This window comes from Musca autumnalis, unplaced genomic scaffold, assembly GCF_047663935.1.
Source record: "Musca autumnalis isolate F117 unplaced genomic scaffold, ASM4766393v1 scaffold_1, whole genome shotgun sequence".
Taxonomy (NCBI): Eukaryota; Metazoa; Arthropoda; class Insecta; order Diptera; family Muscidae; genus Musca; species Musca autumnalis.
Window position 1 is genome coordinate 60,420,135 of NW_027411644.1, and position 18,410 is coordinate 60,438,544.

Consider the following 18,410-nt stretch of genomic DNA (forward strand, 5'->3'; position numbering starts at 1 on the left):
TACGTTGTTAAAGGCTCCTTCTATATCCAGGAAAGCCGCCAAGGTAAAGTTTGAATTCTCCATATTTCTCTCAATGAAACCCACGACCTCATGAAGAGCGGTTTCGACAGATTTACCTTTCTTGTAGGCATGCTGCGAGTTGCTCAGCGAGGCAGTGTCTACAAAGCTCCTAATCTCCAGATCGATCAGTCGTTCGAGTGTCTTGAGGAGAAAGGAGGATAGGCTAATAGGTCTGTAGTCTTTCGGTGCAGAGTGACTGGCTTTCCCCGCTTTGGGGATGTAAGTTACCTTTACCTCTTTCCACAGAATTCCAGAATTTGGTATATCTGCGGTGCGGCAAAATGAAGCATCGCAGGAATTACTCCATCTGGACCAGGTGACTTATAGGGTTTGAATGTACTTACTGCCCACTTTATTTTGTTTCTGCTTACAACCTTATCAATGAGGCTCTCGTCCACTGACTCTTGGACTTGGAAGTTGTCACATTCAATGTGAAGATTACTGGCGTCCGTGCAGTCAGGGAAGTGGGTCTCAGCTAGAAGGTTTAGAGTCTCAAGACCTCCGGTTTTTTGACACTACCAATGGATTTGGGGTCCTTTGAGAGTATCTTACGGAATCTGGCAGCGTCGTTTACCCCTTCTACAGACTCACAGAAACAAACCCATGACTTCTTTTTGGCGCGCTTGATTTCACTCTTGTATTTGTTGAAACTCGCTTTATACGATTCCCAGTCACTGTCAAGTTTCGTCAAGTGCGCCCTTGTGCAGCTTTTTGGTGTTTTTCCGCAGTTCGCCAAGATCCTTGTTCCACCAACCCGTTTGGGTTTCTTCCCGGGATAAGTTAATGGACAGGCATCCTTATGGCAGCGAAGAAGGAATTCTGATAGGTTGGACACCTTACTGTTAAGCTCAGCAACTGTTTCTATCCTTCCGGAGAGTGTCAGTTGATGTTTCGTCAGATCAGTGAACCTGTCCCAGTCCGTCCTTCTCGGGTTCCTATAAGGATTTTGGCGGACTCCGTCGAAAGAGATTTCAAAGTATATCCTCATATGATCCGAAAAGGAGCATATGTTGGATACCCTCCAGTTCTTGACGACAGAATCATCTAAATTTGACAGGGTTAGATCAATGACCTCCTCCCTGTCTCTAATTTTAAAGATAGGGTCGTTTCCTTTATTACATATTCTTAGATTGTAAGATAATATAAAATTGAAAATCGACTCACCTCTAGTGTTTGTATCTTTGCTGCCCCAGTGAAAATGGTGGGCGTTGGCGTCTCATCCAAGGATTACGTTACAAACGCCCAGGTTCTCCTTTAGCTGCCTGTGTACCCCCTGATTTGGTGGATCAGGGAGAGGAGAGTGGCCTTCTCTCTACCGTTCTCCAGTCGCACCGTGCACATGTCTCCATTACTATAATTAGATAGAAAGATTAGATTGAGGTTCTTCCTACCTACCACACAGGTCCTCACCTTGTCCCCTTCGGACGATGCGAAGACCTCGAAGTTGGCATTGTTCAGTCCAGAGACTTTATTTTTGTATATATAAGGTTCCTGGACTAGAACAATGTCCACCTCTGAGTTCGTGAGGGACAGGAGTTGTTCGGCGGCAGCTGCTTTACAATGATGCAGATTAATCTGCAAAATGCGTAGCACCTGCCGCCTACCTACTCCTACTGATTTTCGCGAGGTGGAATCAGTCGGAACCGAACCAATCCTGAATCAAAGTTCAGTTTTCCCTCATGAACCTTAAGGTACTCCTCTCCTGAGGAGTCTATCGCCATCTTAACATCCATCCCTCCATTCTCCTTACAAGGGGTTAGACTCATTACAGTCCAGTCCTTAGTAAGGAGACCTGGGTTCTGGAGCTCCAGCATCCTCAGCAGAAGTTCCTTATCCACGGGAGGTGGGGGAACCCATGCTGGGAATACCTTCCTAGATGGAATCTCCGCTATAGACACCGCTTTACCCTCGACAGTTGGGGTAGGATCCGGATTTGGGACAGTCACCTTCTCCAGTTGACTACCCTTACGAGAGTCTTTTGGTGTCCCCTTATCCTTTTCCAGTCCTTTCTGGATCGGGTTTGGCTTCGGAACAACTTTAGGTTCCACCTTGCTGCCAGAAGCAGCAGGATTCACCTCCACCTTTTTGCTTGTCACCGCAGTCTCTTTTGAGTCTTTGGCTGAAGCAGGGTTCGGCAGGAAGATTTTGTCCACCAAGAGCTCTCATCTGGGTGCATTTGGATAAGTTCTTTCGAACTTCCTGATGTACTTGAGCTTGCTCTTGATGAACATAATCTCCCTCTTAGTATGCGAGCTTGCGTCCCATCCCACGAACTTGCGCAGATACGAAGCCGCACGTTTATAGTGCCTCGTATCTGAAGCCTCTTTGGCGGAAATTGCGGCTGCGTCGGTGTCCGTCGATGAGGTTTCCTTGGATTCCCCAACGTAGGCCGGAGACTCAGAGTCAGTGGCAATTGTTGGAGTTTCCGTTAATTCCCCCTCGTTGGTCATCGACTTAGAGTCAGTGGCTGTTGATGGATCCTCTTTTGATTCTCCATCAACATCCATTGACTCCGTAGCAATCTGCCTTCGAAGCTTAGTATCGGCTAGTGCCGATACAGGACCAAACTGGTTGCGACTTGTCTGTGGTTGCGAACCTAGGTTCACAACCTCTTCGACCACATCACCGTCAGTGGACATGTCATCGTCACACCTCCTTCTTGACTCAGCTGGGATCACCGTAATGTCCAGTTCATCGTCAGTGAGGGTGAGATTGTTTAGCATGTCCTCTGGTGGTATGGTCGGAACAAGTCTCTCCAGTTGGTCAAGGTGTTCCCTCTCTGTCTCTCAAGACTGTCTCCAATCACTTTGAGGTGTAGGTCGTCCCCGCCCAAAACTCCTGTCCTGTCAGCCGTGGACTGATTAACACCAGTTTTGGCTAGAGCATTGTCCTTTTGAATATCCGGTTCGTCAACAATAATTCGGGTTGCATTTTCTGCACTTGTAGCAGTTACGGCTGTAGGTGCCAAGGCATCCACACCTAAGACAGCCGGATCACAATCGCTTGATCTTGACGGCACGTGGCTTGTGATCTCACCAACGCTTACCGCCGGTACTGGGTTATTAACTCCCTGCACCGTAACTTTACTCCTTTTTTGTCTTTTACCCATCTTAGTTGATTTATTTAAGGGAACTACCCCGATCCAATTTTGGTCCACGGGGGGTTTGAAAGAAACAAACCCCCAGGGTCACTGAGCTATGTAGAGACAGAAACACCTTCAGTTTCCCTCGGGCGTTGCTGACCCTGCATAACTCAAAGACCCCCTTCCCATCCGCCACCCGGGAAGACGCGACCAGTAGAAGATTGGCAACTCCCGTGGGTATATACATATATATACTGTGGTGATCAAGGTGAGATCTACCTTACCGGTCTTATATATGAACAGGAGACTTCTGAATTGTCTTATATATGGACAGAAGATTTCGTAACAGTCTTCTAGGCAAATAGAAGACCTCTAAACGATATTTTATACAGACAGAATAACTTTTAACACTCTTCCATGCAAATAGAAAACCTCTTTTGATTGTATGCAAGTTTATATAAAATATTTTTTATTACAGATTAATTTTTATACCCTCAGCATTTATGCTAACGAGGGTATATACACATTCATACGGGCAAAATGTGCCTCATCCGAAATCCGTTTCAGACAATTTTGAGTCGATTTAGCAATAACTCTCGAACGGATCAACCGATTCGGTCCAAAATTTGGCCTTCGTAATATTTTGTCCAAACTTAGTTTAAGTTCGAAGATGGGTTATATCGGTCCACTCCTTCCGGTACCTCCCCCACAAAAGTCCAAAAATGTTCTGAAAAATTGTGCGCACAATAACTCTTGAAGGGAGGAACCGATTTGATCCAAACTTTGCATATCGTGAAATTTTTACCAGACATAGGTGATGTTCCAATGTGGACTCTATCGGTCAATTCTTTCGGGTACCTCCCACACAAAATTTCGGAAAAGTTCAGCTTAGGACCTGCTCTCGAATCGCTTTGATTTTTGTTGTTACAACTTTTATTCACTCCCCTCTATACGACTGTACAAGTTTCAACAGGGGCAATTCCATACTTCCAGATAAAATAGCCTTAAAGTTGAAAAAACCCCTATGACACCGTGTGTAGTGGTTGGAGCGCAAGATTAGCTTTGTTCCTTTACTTTTTTAATGGTAATGTTTGGTTTACATTCGGCGTCTTTTCGTGATTTCGAAGGCGTTTCGTGATTTCGCGCAAAATCAAGCAAAATTTATCATGATTTCGCATACAAAAATGAAATCATCTCATTACGTGATTTCAGCGAAATCAACATCGAAATCACACTACACATGATATACAACCCTGTTTTTGCCTAAAAAAGTACCAGAAGTTGCAACACTTTTCACGTATCACAATAAACAAGGTAGATGGTCAATTGCTGCAACAAAAAATTTTAGTATCAAGATTTGTAAACAATGTAAACATTTTTAAATTACTTTGTTACAATGCTATATTTCATTGTGTCCCCGTACTTTTTTAAGGGTAATGTTAGAAAAAAAGAGCGAATTGTCAAAAATTGCTTCCCCATAAAAATTTCGGAGCAAGTTGAGTTTAAGCATTAAGCTCGGAAAAAATTATAATTTTTTTTTTATATAGCCGGCCTTCGGCCGGGGATTTAAGACTTTCTGCTATGGACAGGAGCCAATCTAGGGAACGGGAGCAACATTTTCTTTTAAATTAAAATTTTTCTCTAAGTAGCCGACATTTAACAAGGGAATTTTCGGAACTTCGGAGGCCCATATATCGAGAAGTATGGACTTCCGCAAAAAATGTTATATATATTTGTGATCAGGGTAACGAGACCTACCTGTGGAAAAAATTTGGTATCGATCCGAGCTTAATGCTTAAACTCATCTTAAGCCAAAATTTCTAAAAAAAAATACGGGAACGAAAAAATGGCGGAAATCGCAAAAACTCCAGTAAAAATATAAAATCAACGTATCAGCTATCGTATTTAGCTTATAATGAACATGTTTCTAGTTTCTACTATGCCAAAATTGTATGGCAGAAAACAGGAGCATAGGGTGTTATTCGGCGCTATTTTGATTTAAAGAGTAGTGCAAGTCTAGCTAGATTTCTTAGTACGGTAACGCATTTTTAGCACTAAACGGGAAAACTGCAAGTAGTTATACTTTGCAAGTTGTGAACACAACTTTTATCTATCAAAATTTATTATTTGGTATGTTCCTGTACTGCAAGAATCTGCTAATTTTTACTGTTTTTTTTGAAAACATATAGCAAAAATTGTTATCGTAGTAAAGATTAGTAGCTTCTTGCAGGTTCTGGAACAGAGCAATTATGATGTCTCAACGATAAAATCATTTTTTATATTTTCATTTGTTAGTGCTATACACAATTAATACGATATATACATAGATAATTTTCGAAAAAAAGTTGTAAAGTTCTATATTGTCGTACATTTTTGGTGACTAATTCAATTTACAACAACTTGTTTTGAAAATTCATGTTCGATCAGCTGCGCCTATGCATCTACCTTGATTAGTGTGATATGTTTGAAATCATCAAAAAAATAAGTGTAAACACCAGGGTGTATTTCAGGATTTCGTGAAATCCAGTGGATTTTAGAGCGCAAGTGTAATCTTGGCATAAGGGTGGTAAATGAGAAAAGTGTCAAAATTGCTCAAAATTGCTCTCTCATGAACATGTTTTACCAGAAAAGTAAAGGAACGGAAAAATGGTAGATCTGGCAGCAATGTCAAAAAGAAACATAAAAAAAATCAATTTTCGTTATTTATTTCACAGTTTTTAATTTAGTTCGACTTTTTCTTTTGTTTTTCGACCATTTTCTTTTTCATTGTGAAAAAATCGTCAAACAAAAGTTGAAAAATCAGTTCTGCCATTTTTTACCTGCAGAAATTTTGCTGGTAGCCTGTGGTAGAAGAGAAAGCCATTTTCGCTCTCTCTTCACTCTTACTCTCTTAAAAATTGCTTCCAGGTTTGCCACTTTTCGGGGTTAAGGAACGCTTTGCAGGTTAAAAATGGTAACAAATGGTAAAAATGGTAACCTCAGGTAAGCAAAGGAACACAGCTATATTTTGTTATTGTTCATGTTCTCTTGTTTTTCAACACATTTCAATTATTAGCTCACTTATTTTTACAAAAACGTCAAAACTTTGTTATCCCGACTGTCTGTGAAAAAATGATGGAAAGCTTGGAGAAAGCCGAAAAATGTATGTATGTGTTAGTAAATCAGGGTTGTATTTTTGGACAAGTTGTCTTGTGTAAACGCTTACTTAGATAAAACTTGTTTCGTTACTATTTTAAAAAGTAAAAATAGCAAAACTTAAAGGCTTGGGTACATAAGCTGCCTCGCCTGCTTGCCTTGCTTGCTTCTGATTAAAAAAATAAATGGGCAACCCAGTTCGAAATTTGCTCGGCCTCCTTTATTCTTTTATATTTGGGTCTGCCATTTTATTCATTTTTTCACTGACTTTTGTCTTTTTTTGTCTTAAATTCGAGGCACTGAACATTCTAATACAATTTGTTTACTTTTATACGCTTCGTTTAGAAGAATCAACAAATCAAGCAAACAGCGCCGAAAAGATAATCAAAATAAATGAGAAAAGCAATATACAGCCAACTTCGCTCTACGAATAGAAAGCAAAACAATTTCGAAACATTTGCAATGACATACCCTTGCTCTTCTATTCCCTCTTCTAAAAGATAGGTAAGTTTTTAGTGCAAGTTTCACCGTGTGGCATAAGACTGAAGGAATAAAGAAGGTAGTACCTGGTCTTTATTTATTTACTTGAAATCATGGTGGAATAATAGTACGTTTATATATAACCGGATTTAACAAACCCACTGGTTTTCAAATGTCAATTCCTTTGCGTATATGTCAAATAAATCCTCATTAAGAAGGTTAACCCTGCAAAAGGCTATAATATAAACATAGTATAAGAAGGTGTTGCATCAAATCATACCAAACGTCAAATTTGGTCACAATGTATTATTGGGAATTGCTTGTTTACATTTTGTACGTGTTTTTATTCACAATAATAAATTTTGACAACTAGTGTGATAACCAGCTGTTTTTGCCGCTGTACCTGTATGATTGTGCCATGCTCGAAATTGAGCGTGAAGCAAGCAACAAAAGTCATTGTGTTTCTACCTTTAAAGCTGTAAACACATCCAACGTTTGAGTAAAGTCTTGTGTCATTTCTGGTAGATGAATAATAGACAAAGTGCTGCCAAGTTTCAATTTATCTTTACTCTTCTACCAGAAATGACACACAACTTTACTGAAACGTTGGATGTGTTTAGGGCTTAAAGATTCTTGTGCGTGAGACAGCGGATATGAAACACTTTTCACAATGGGTTAAAATGTCACTTATTTAGAATGCATACACTTCACACTACGGCAACCCTGGAAATCATATGGTCGGCGCACTTGCATTTTTTCCATTCACCTCATTCGCAACAAACTCGAAACTCGACAGCCCCCCACATGTCATTATTTTAATTTTTCTAATAAGACTGACCACCAAATACGTAATTAATTTAATTGTTTATTTCATGAAATGTGCGTGTGCCAATTATTAATTTTTAAAAAAAAATTAAATCAATAATAAAATTTTTGCAACAACAACAAAATTCAATAATAACATTTTTGCAACAACAACCATATCAGCAGTGATTGACATTGAACGATAGGATGATTGGAAACACCTGATATTCGATAAGAACAATTCCATTTCCAGCCCAGACACGTTAAGATGCAGAGACTATTAAGAGCAACAACAACAAATATACAAATACGGACGAAGTTATTAAAGAGAAAAATGTGAAATTGTTTATTAAAAAAAGAATTAAAAATACTATGTCACACGTAAAGAATCAAGACAGAACGACAACAATAAAATAAACAACAAGCGATTAGATAAGTACCGAATCTAAAAAGTTTGCAAGCGGTGAACGAATTAAGATTTGATTTGATTGCAGTCCGATAGTGCTCCCCATTACCGTCTTGGTGGTGTTATTTGGTCTTAAAGGAAATAGTTTCAGTTTGTTGGCGTTAATTCGAAGTGACAAATGATATCCGCCGCCATTTTTAACACGCTCCCCAACAATAATAACAACATAGAATAAACCAATCGCTCACCATTAACGTTTCACATTAACCTGCTAACTGAACAAGTGACAAGTGCAATTAGATCTTCCTCGTTTCCTTGCCGTGTGCGCCACTTTCTTGTTAGCTACCTACCATCTTGTTTGGCCGTTATGAAATTCTTTTTCATACATTTGTTTTGCTTATTTGTGTAAACAATTGAATTAAAAAACGGGTTGGTGGACTCAAGACAAATCCCATACGTTTTAATTTTAATAAAATTGATTGAAGAGGACAACGAAGAATCGAACGAACAAATTTAATTGAATCGACGACGAGCGCACAAAGATGTTGGAGTGGAAGAAAATATCTGGTCTATTGTGTATATTTGGTTTTGTTCGAGAGTTACGACCATCGGAACCATATATTACGGAATTTTTGGCTGGACCATGGCGTAATGTAACCGAAGATGAGGTAAGTTGGAGATTTGATGAATTAGGATATAATGTTGTGAATCTATGAAAAGGAAAATACTGGCTTCGGTTTTAGTCTGGTTTAGGGGCACCTTTCGGAAAGGGCTGAAATTATTACCATAGGTAGTCCATGGGACCCTGATCATAACGATATTTAGCTTTGCCGGGGGAAGTCCATAATTCAATGAAATTTAAATCGGGTATTGTTTCAATTCAGAACAAGACGTCAGTATTTTCGTTTTGAGTCTTAATAAGGTCTGATTTTTATTAAAATATTTTATTTGCTTACAGTTATAGTTCATTGTATTCTAGTGGGATGTAGTAAAACGAGACATTTAACGACATCGCCCGAAAAGTCTCGAACTAAACACAAATGTTATTGCAAGACCTTTTGGTGTTCTGCAAGAAGTCATTTTGACCTTCTGTTCTTTTGTTCTTTTCTATAAGAATACCTATTGATCTTGTATAGGAACACCTTTTGGTCTTCCATAAGAAGACTTTTGGTTTTCTATGAGACGACCTTTGGTATTCTGTAAGAAGTCCTTTTTTTCCTTTTGATCAAAATAAATTATTGTAGAAGACCAATAATTTATTTTGATCATCTCCAAGAAGACCTTTTGGTATTCTATAAGAAGATCTTTTATTTATTCATATTTCATCTACAGATTTTGGTCTTCTATTAGAAGACCTTTTGGTCTTCTATGCGAAGACATTTTGGACTTCTATAGGAAGACCTTGTAGACTTTTATAAGAAGACCTTTTGGCCTCTATAAAAAGACATTTTACACTTCTGTAAAAAGACCTTTTGGTCGTCTATTAAAAAAACCTTTTTTTTTGTCTTCTATAGGAAGACTTTCTGTCTGGTCTTCTATATATGGATGTACCTCAACTTCTGATGAAATAACCAAGGGCATGACGTCCAACCATGCCATGTTTGTTTGTTTGAATAATATTTAAGTTATCTTTAAAAGTTCAAATAAAGATAAGAGGAAATATTGAAATCTAAAAAAAAACAACAAATTAAACATCATAAAAATTAATGACATTATCAGACTGAATCTATATTTAAAAATATTAAAACTGTTGCTTAGCGTGAAGATTAGCTTTTTAAGGGTATTTCTCGTGTGACTATGTCAACATTTTTATTTATAATGTGTACATTTTAATTTATGTGTACTTAATTATTGTTATTATTTATAACCTAACCTCAAAATTGCAAAATCAAAGTTAATGGAAAACCCTAATATATATCGAATGATTTTGGAATTAGGCTTCATTAAGAATTTGTTAACTATAAAATATGTATGTATATTTTTTATACATTTTATTAATATTTTATAATATTATTTGTTTTTCGCAGCATAATTTAAATAAAATTATTTTTACAATTACTTATAACATGCCGGTCACTTGAAGCGATTTCCGACAAATTTTAAGTCCATTAAATTGAAAACAAATTCGTAAAAAAAAATTGCCGGTCGCCTTGATACCCAAATTTGAATTGACCTGCTATTGGCATATATAATATACCTACAGGTTTTTCAGGTGACTTATAGTGAAAATTGATGTAGAATATTTTATCCATTAACACATGACTCCTAAAATGAAGTCTTCGGGGTATCTTGGCCTATTCCGGAAAGACATACGCATAGAGGCCATTATTAATTTCATACCCAAATTTGAATTGGCCAGTTGTTGGTATATAAGACACCTACAGGTTTCTTTTGTTTGGCGACTTATAGTGAAATTTGATGTGGAACATTTTCTCCATTAACACATCACTCCTAAAATAAAGTCTTGGGGGTCTCTTGACCTATTTTGGAAAAACATACCCATAGAGGCTATTATGAATTTCATACCCAAATTTGGATTGGCCAGTTAGTGGCATATATAATATACCTACAGGTTCTTTTTGTTTGGTGACTTATAGTGAAATTTGATGTAGAACATTTCTTCCATTGACTCCTCACTCCAACAATGAAGTCTTATAGGTCATGTTGGTCTAATTCGGAAATATTCGTATATAATGTATTGATAAATTTCATACCCAAATTTGAATCGGCCAGTTGTTGGTATATAAGACACCTACAGGTTTCTTTTGTTTGGCGACTTATAGTGAAATTTGATGTAGAACATTTTCTCCATTAACACATCACTCCTAAAATGAAGTCTTGTGGGTCTCTTGACCTATTTCGGAAAAACATACCCATAGAGGCTATTATGAATTTCATACCCAAATTTGAATTGGCCAGTTAGTGGCATATATAATATACCTACAAGTTCTTTTTGTTTGGTGACTTATAGTGAAATTTGATGTAGAACATTTCTTCCATTGACTCCTCACTCCAACAATGAAGTCTTATAGGTCATGTTGGTCTAATTCGGAAATATACGTATATAATGTATTTATAAACTGCATACCCAAATTTGAATTGACTTGCTATTGGCATATTTAAGGCATCTACAGATATATTTTGTTTAGCAACTTATAGTGAAAATTGATGTAGAACATTTTCTCCATTGACACATCACTCCTAAAATGAAGTCTTGGGGGGTCTCTTGGCCTATTTCGGAAAAACATACGCATAGAGGCCATTATTAATTTCATACCCAAATTTGAATTGGCCAGTTATTGGCATATATAATATACCTACAGGTTCTTTTTGTTTGGTGACTTATAGTGAAATTTGATGTAGAACATTTTCTCCATTAACACATCACTCCTAAAATGAAGTCTTGGGGGTCTCTTGGCCTATTTCAGAAAAACATACGCATAGAGGCCATTATTAATTTCATACCCAAATTTGAATTGGCCAGTTATTGGCATATGTAATATACCTACAGGTTCTTTTGTTTGGTGACTTATAGTGAAATTTGATGTGGAACATTTTCTCCATTGAAGCCTCACTCCTCAAATGAAGTCTTGGGGGTCTTTTGGCCTATTTCAGAAAAACATACGCATAGAGGCCATTGTTAATTTCATACCCAAATTTGAATTGGCCAGTTATTGGCATATATAATATACCTACAGGTTTGTTTTGTTTGGTGACTTTTAGTGAAATTTGATGTAGAACATTTCTTCCATTGACTCCTCACTCCAACAATGAAGTCTTATAGGTCATATTGGTCTAATTCGGAAATATACGTATATAATGTATTTATAAACTGCATACCCAAATTTGAATTGACCTGCTATTGACATATTTAAGACATCTACAGATATATTTTGTTTAGCAACTTATAGTGAAATTTGATGTAGAACATTTTCTCCATTGACACCTCACTCCTAAAATGAAGTCTTGGGGGTCTCTTTGCCTAATTCGGAAAAACATACGCATAGAGGCCATTATTAATTTCATACCCAAATTTGAATTGGCCAGTTATTGGCATATATAATATACCTACAGGTTTTTTTTGTTTGGTGACTTATAGTGAAATTTGATGTGGAACATTTTCTCCATTGAAGCCTCACTCCTTAAATGAAATCTTGGGGGTCTTTTGGCCTAATTCCCAAATATATGTATATAATGTATTTATAAACTGCATTCCCAAATTTGAATTGACCTGCTATTGACATATTTAAGACATCTACAGATATATTTTGTTTAGCAACTTATAGTGAAATTTGATGTAGAACATTTTCTCCATTAACACATCACTCCTAAAATGAAGTCTTGGGGGTCTCTTGACCTATTTCGGAAAAACATACGCATAGAGGCCATTATTAATTTTATACCCAAATTTGAATTGGCCAGTTATTGGCATATATAATATACCTACAGGTTTTTTTTGTTTGGTGACTTATAGTGAAATTTGATGTGGAACATTTTCTCCATTGAAGCCTCACTCCTTAAATGAAATCTTGGGGGTCTTTTGGCCTAATTCCCAAATATATGTATATAATGTATTTATAAACTGCATTCCCAAATTTGAATTGACCGTTATTGGTACATACAAGACACCTACATGTTTCGTTTGCTTGGTGACTTAGATTGAAATTTGATGTGGCACATTTTCTCCTTTGACATTTCACTCCTAAAATTAAGTCTTGGGGGTCTTTTGGCCTAATTCGGAAATATACGTAATGATAAATTTCCTATCCAAACACCGCTGAAGATATAAACATAGAACCAACTTCATATTTCTCTACTTTTTCCTTCTTTTATCTCATTCCAGTTGAATCGTCAAGTCTATCCTATGGGCACATATTCGTACTTAGCACAATTGATTGTAGTGTTCCTCATAACTGATTTTTTACTGTAAGTAAATCACAAACAAAAAAAGACATCTACAAAAGAATAATATTTTCTATTCCTTTAGTTACAAACCCCTAATCATTACAATAGGTGTAACCGGTATTATAGTATGGAGTATGTTATTATGGACAACTTCGCTAGAGGCTCTTATGACATTAGAATTCTTCTATGGTACTTATATGGCAGCTGAGGTGGCTTATTATACATATATTTATGCAAAAGTGGATAAAAAATATTACCCACGTGTAACCTCACACACAAGAGCGGCAATATTTGCCGGTAAACTAGTTGCCAGTATTTTGGCCCAGTTATTATTATATTTTGATCTTATGGATTATAGGGATCTCAATTATATTACATTGGGTGGTAAGTAAGACACACACACACATTTTGGTGAAACAGTTTTCTTTAACACATGTTGCTTCTCTATTTGTTGATTGCAGCCCAAATAGTAGCCACCCTGTGGGCTTTTTTCCTACCCAAAGTTGATCAAAGTTTATATTTCCATCGTAAAATCAATAACAATGATGTACCTGCTTTAAAATCTGCCGATTCTTTGGAAAGAAGTTCCTATGATGATGGCAAATCTCAGACCAGTGACACCACAGATAAATTTCAATTTAATTCCGTTACAAATATTGTCACAAAAACGCCCATTGGAGTGAAATTGCTGTGGACACATTTTACCAATGCCTATACCAATTTGAAAGTGGTGCAATGGTCAATATGGTATGCGGTGGGTCTTTGTGGTTATTTGCAAGTGACTGCATATGTTCAGTTGATGTGGAAAGATATTGAACCAAATCCAGATGTAAGTAAAAGTAATACAACTGACATTAAATGATGGCCTGCAATAGAAAAAATATTTAGTTATGTTTAGATATTTTAAAATTCAAATCTACGTAACATCCACTTCTAGGTTGCCTGGAATGGTGCCGTAGATGCCGTCTTTACCGCCTTGGCTGCATTATTTGCCCTCTTTGCTGGTTATATACATGCTGGTCGTTTACAATCCCACTCAAGTCTGCTTGTTTTAGCCGCCCTATCATTGCTGGAAGGTGGTACAATTTTGATGATTTGTTGGACCACAAATATATATGTATCCTATGCTGGATATATTCTATTTGGTGGCATATATGGTTTTATAATAACCGTAGCTGGGTATGTAACTTCTCCATTTCATTTCTTCCATATAAATTACTAAAATATCTCCCTCACTTTACTTTATAGAGCCGAGGTGGCCCGTTACTTGGAAGAAGATAGTTTTGGTCTAGTATTTGGCATCAACACCATGTTGGCATTAATCTTCCAAACCGTTCTAACCTTGGTCGTTATATCCGAAAATGGTTTTGCACTCAGTACAAAAGGACAATTTACAGTATATGCGTTTTATTTTATAGCTGTTGGTATAATATATTTTATAGCTGTTATTAGTGAATATTTATATAAAAAATTTAAAAGAAATGTTGATTAGAATTAGAAACAACTTATATTAGAAATTAAGAATAAAACACAAAATGAAGACATTAAATTAAATGCAAATGTGATATCTAGTAGAAGAATTTGTTGTTAAATAAATATTAAGTTTTAAATGAACACAAAAAAAAACACTTTAAATGGATTCTATGGAATCCTCAAAGATAGATTATAATGCCAGAATACCCAACATATACCTAGATGGAATCTTGCTAAATTTGTGCAAATAAGGAAGTAATTTTTTAGCTTGAGATTTTTCCAATCAAATATTATAATTAGAGATGCACTTTCTTTGGAAAACTATGCTGGAATTTTATGTAGATGATTTCCTTCATTATCATCATTTGCCTAAAACAAAGTCTTGTAGCTCATAATGGATCAAATCGAAAAGGTTCCATTTGGAAAAATTGAATAATTTGGTATTTATATTGCCTATATTGATTTCTTTTGTTTGATGACCCATAGTAAAATGTCCCGCAGAATATTTTTTCCATTGACACCAAACCCCTAAAATGAAGCCTTGTACACATTATTGACCTAATTTCAAAATATGATAATTTATTTTTATTTGAATTGACCTGTTATTGGTATATATACAATGTTCCCCTTTGACACTTCCCTCCTAAAATGAAGTCTTGGGGGTCTCTTGGCCTAATTCGAAAAAATATGTGTATAATCTATATATATAAAAGAGTAGTGAGGTGAGTGACTGACTGCCTGACTGACTGATTCATCAGCGCCCAGACGAAACCGCTGAAGCTAGAAAGTTGAAATTTTGGGTATTGGTTGCTGTTGGGGTGTAGGGGTGAAATAAGGCTGGGTTTTTGGAAATTCGACCTAGAAGTGTACGAAAAGTACTAAAAGGTACTAAATATGGTACCCTTTGTATTAGGCAAACGGTAAGAGCTAGAATTCTGAAATTTGGAACGAGGGTAACTGATGGAGAGCTAGAAAGATGTACCAAAGGGTTTTTGGGAATTCGAACTATAAGTGTACGAAAAGTACAAAAGGGTACTAAATTTAGTACAATTGAGATTTGAGTGAACAGATAGAGCGGGAATCCTGAAATTTGGAATGAAGGTCACTGATGAAGAGAAATAATGAAAGGTTTTTGGAAATTCGAACTATAATGGTACGAAAAGTACTAAATGGTACTAAATTTAGTACAATTTGGATTTCGGTAAACGGATAGAGATGGAATCCTGAAATTTGATATGAGAGTCGCTGATGAAGAATAACGATGAAAGGTTTTTGGAAATACGAACTATAAGGGTACGGAAAGTACTAAATGGTACTAAATTTAGTACAATTTGGACTTGGGTGAACGGATAGAGCTGGAATCCTGAAATTTGAAATGGAGTTACTAATGGAGAGTAACAAAGAAAGGTTTTTGGAAATTCTACCTATTAGTGTACGAAAAGTACTAAATGGTACTCAATTTAGTACTATTTGGATTTAGGTGAACGGATAGAGCTAGAATCTTGAAATTTGGAATGAGGGTCACTGATGGAGAGAAGCGATGAAAGGTTTTTGGAAATTCGAACTATAAGGGTACGAAAAGTACTAAATGGTACTAAATTTAGTACAATTTGGATTTCGGTGAACGGATTGAGCTGGAATCCTGAAATTTTGAATGAGGGCCACTGATGGAGATTAACAAAAGTTCTAAATGGTACTAAATTTAGTACAATTTGGATTTAAGTGAACGGATTAAGCTGGAATCCTGAAATTTGGAATGAGGGCTCACTGATGGAGATTAACAAAAGTACTAAATGGTGCTAAATTTAGTACAATTTGGATTCGGGTGAACGGATAGAGCTGGAATCCTGAAATTTGGAATGAAGGTCACTGATAAAAAGCAACAATCAAAGGTTTTTGTAAAGTCTACCTATTAGGGTACGAAAAGTACTAAACTAAATTTAGTACAATTTGGATTTGAGTGAGTGGTAGCTGTGTAGAGGTGCGATACGGCAGATATGTTTTTTTGGAATTAAATCGATTAAATGTTGGTATTTAAAATAGGTTTTAATACAACAGAACAGAGTTCAAATATATTTTATGCCCTTTCCGCATACGAAGTAGCGGGTATTTGCTAGTGTTTTCATATGTATATAATTTTTTCGGGTGGTATGCACACCCGCCTTGCACGCTAAAGGTCGTGGGTTCGATTCACCGGCCTGTCAACATCAAACACTTTTCAAAATACCCCTCAGTAATGTTGGCGACATTTTCTGAGTATTTCAGCCTTGTACAACTTCTCTACAAGTGGTGTCTTAGACACGCCGTTCGGACTCGGCGATAAACATAAACTGCGTACCCAAATTTGTTGACCATTATTGGTACATACAAGACATCTACAGGTTTCTTTTGTTTGGTGACTTATAGTGAAATTTGATGTGGAACATTTTCTCTATTAACAACTCAATCCTAAAATGAAGTCTTGGGGATCTCTTGCCTATTTTAATTTCATACCCTAATTTGAATTAGTCAGTTATTGGCATATATAATATACCTACAGGTTCTTTCTGTTTGGTGACTTATAGTGAAATTTGATGTGGAACATTTTCTCCATTGACACCTCTCTCCTAAAATTAAGTCTTGGGGGTCTTTTGGCCTAATTCGGAAATATAGATATATTATATATTGATGAATTTCAATCCCAAATTTGAACTTACCTTTTATTGGTATATATAAAACATCTACAGGTTTCTTTTGTTTGGTGATTTATAGCGAAATTTGATGTGGAACATATTCTCCATTGACACCTCACTCCCTAAATGAAGTCTTGGGGGTTATATTGGCCCAATTTGGAAATATATGCATATTATGCATTAAAAAATGTCATACCCAAATTTTACTAGGCAGGTCGTTGGTATATAAGACATCTACAGGTTTCTTTTGGTTGGCGACTTATACCGAAATTTGATGTGGAACTTTTTCTCCGTTGACACCTCACTCCTACATTGAAGTCTTAGGGGTCTCTTGGCCTATTTTAATTTTATACCCTAATTTGAATTAGTCAGTTATTGGCATACATAATATTCCTACAGTTTCTTTTTGTTTGGTGACTTATAGTGAAATTTGATGTGGAACATTTTCTCCATTGACACCTCACTCCTAAAATTAGGTCTTGGGGTCTTTTGTCCTAATTCGGAAATATAGATATATTATGTATTGGTGAATTTCATGCCCAAATTTGAACTGACCTTTTATTGGTATATATAAGACATCTACAGGTTTCTTTTGTTTGGTGACTTATAGCGAAATTTGATGTGGAACGTTTTCTCCATTGACACCTCACTCCCTAAATGAAGTCTTGGGGGTTATATTGGCCCAATTTGAAAATATATGCGTATTATGCATTAAAAAATTTCATACCCAAATTTTACTAGGCAAGTAGTTGGTATATTAGACATCTACAGGTTTCTTTTGATTGGCGACTTATACCGAAATTTGATGTAGAACTTTTTCTCCTTTGACACTTCACTCCTAAAATGAAGTCTTGGTGGTCTTTTGGCCTAATTCGCAAATATATGTATATAATGTATTTATGAACTGCATACCCAAATTTGAATTGACCGTTATTGGTACATACAAGACATCTACAGGTTCCTTTTGCTTGGTGGTCATAGAGGAATTGGAAGTGGAACATTTTCTCCTTTGACGCCTCACTCCTAAAATCAAGTTTTGGGGGTCTTTTGGCCTAATTCGGAAATATACGTAATTATAAATGAATGAAGTCTTGGGTGTTATATTTGCCCAATTTAAAAATATACACATATAATTCATTAAAAAAATGTCATACCAACCAAATTTGACTAGACAAGTTGTTGGTATATAAGACATCTACATGTTTTTTTTTTTGGTTGGCCTCTTATATCGAAATTTGATGTAGAACTTTTTCTCCCATGACACCATACCCCTCTAATCAAGTCGTGGGGATCATATTGGTCTGTTTCGGAAATGATCGTTCAATAAAGCATTGCATAATTTCTTGTTTTCATATTCAAATTTGTATTGATCCATATTGGTCTATAAATTGTA

General features: G+C 36.3%; 1 protein-coding gene across 1 annotated transcript; it reads left to right on the top strand.

Moving 5' to 3' along the window:
- Positions 1-7,500: 7,500 nt before the first annotated feature.
- On the top strand, positions 7,501-14,498 carry LOC141398701 (thiamine transporter 1-like). The gene is made up of 7 exons (XM_073976275.1): positions 7,501-7,636; positions 7,815-8,635; positions 12,811-12,893; positions 12,955-13,256; positions 13,334-13,701; positions 13,810-14,051; positions 14,121-14,498. The coding sequence occupies exons 2-7, from the start codon at positions 8,510-8,512 to the stop codon at positions 14,362-14,364; spliced, it is 1,365 nt and encodes a 454-aa protein (XP_073832376.1). The 5' UTR covers positions 7,501-7,636; positions 7,815-8,509; the 3' UTR covers positions 14,365-14,498.
- The last annotated feature ends 3,912 nt before the right edge of the window (positions 14,499-18,410 follow it).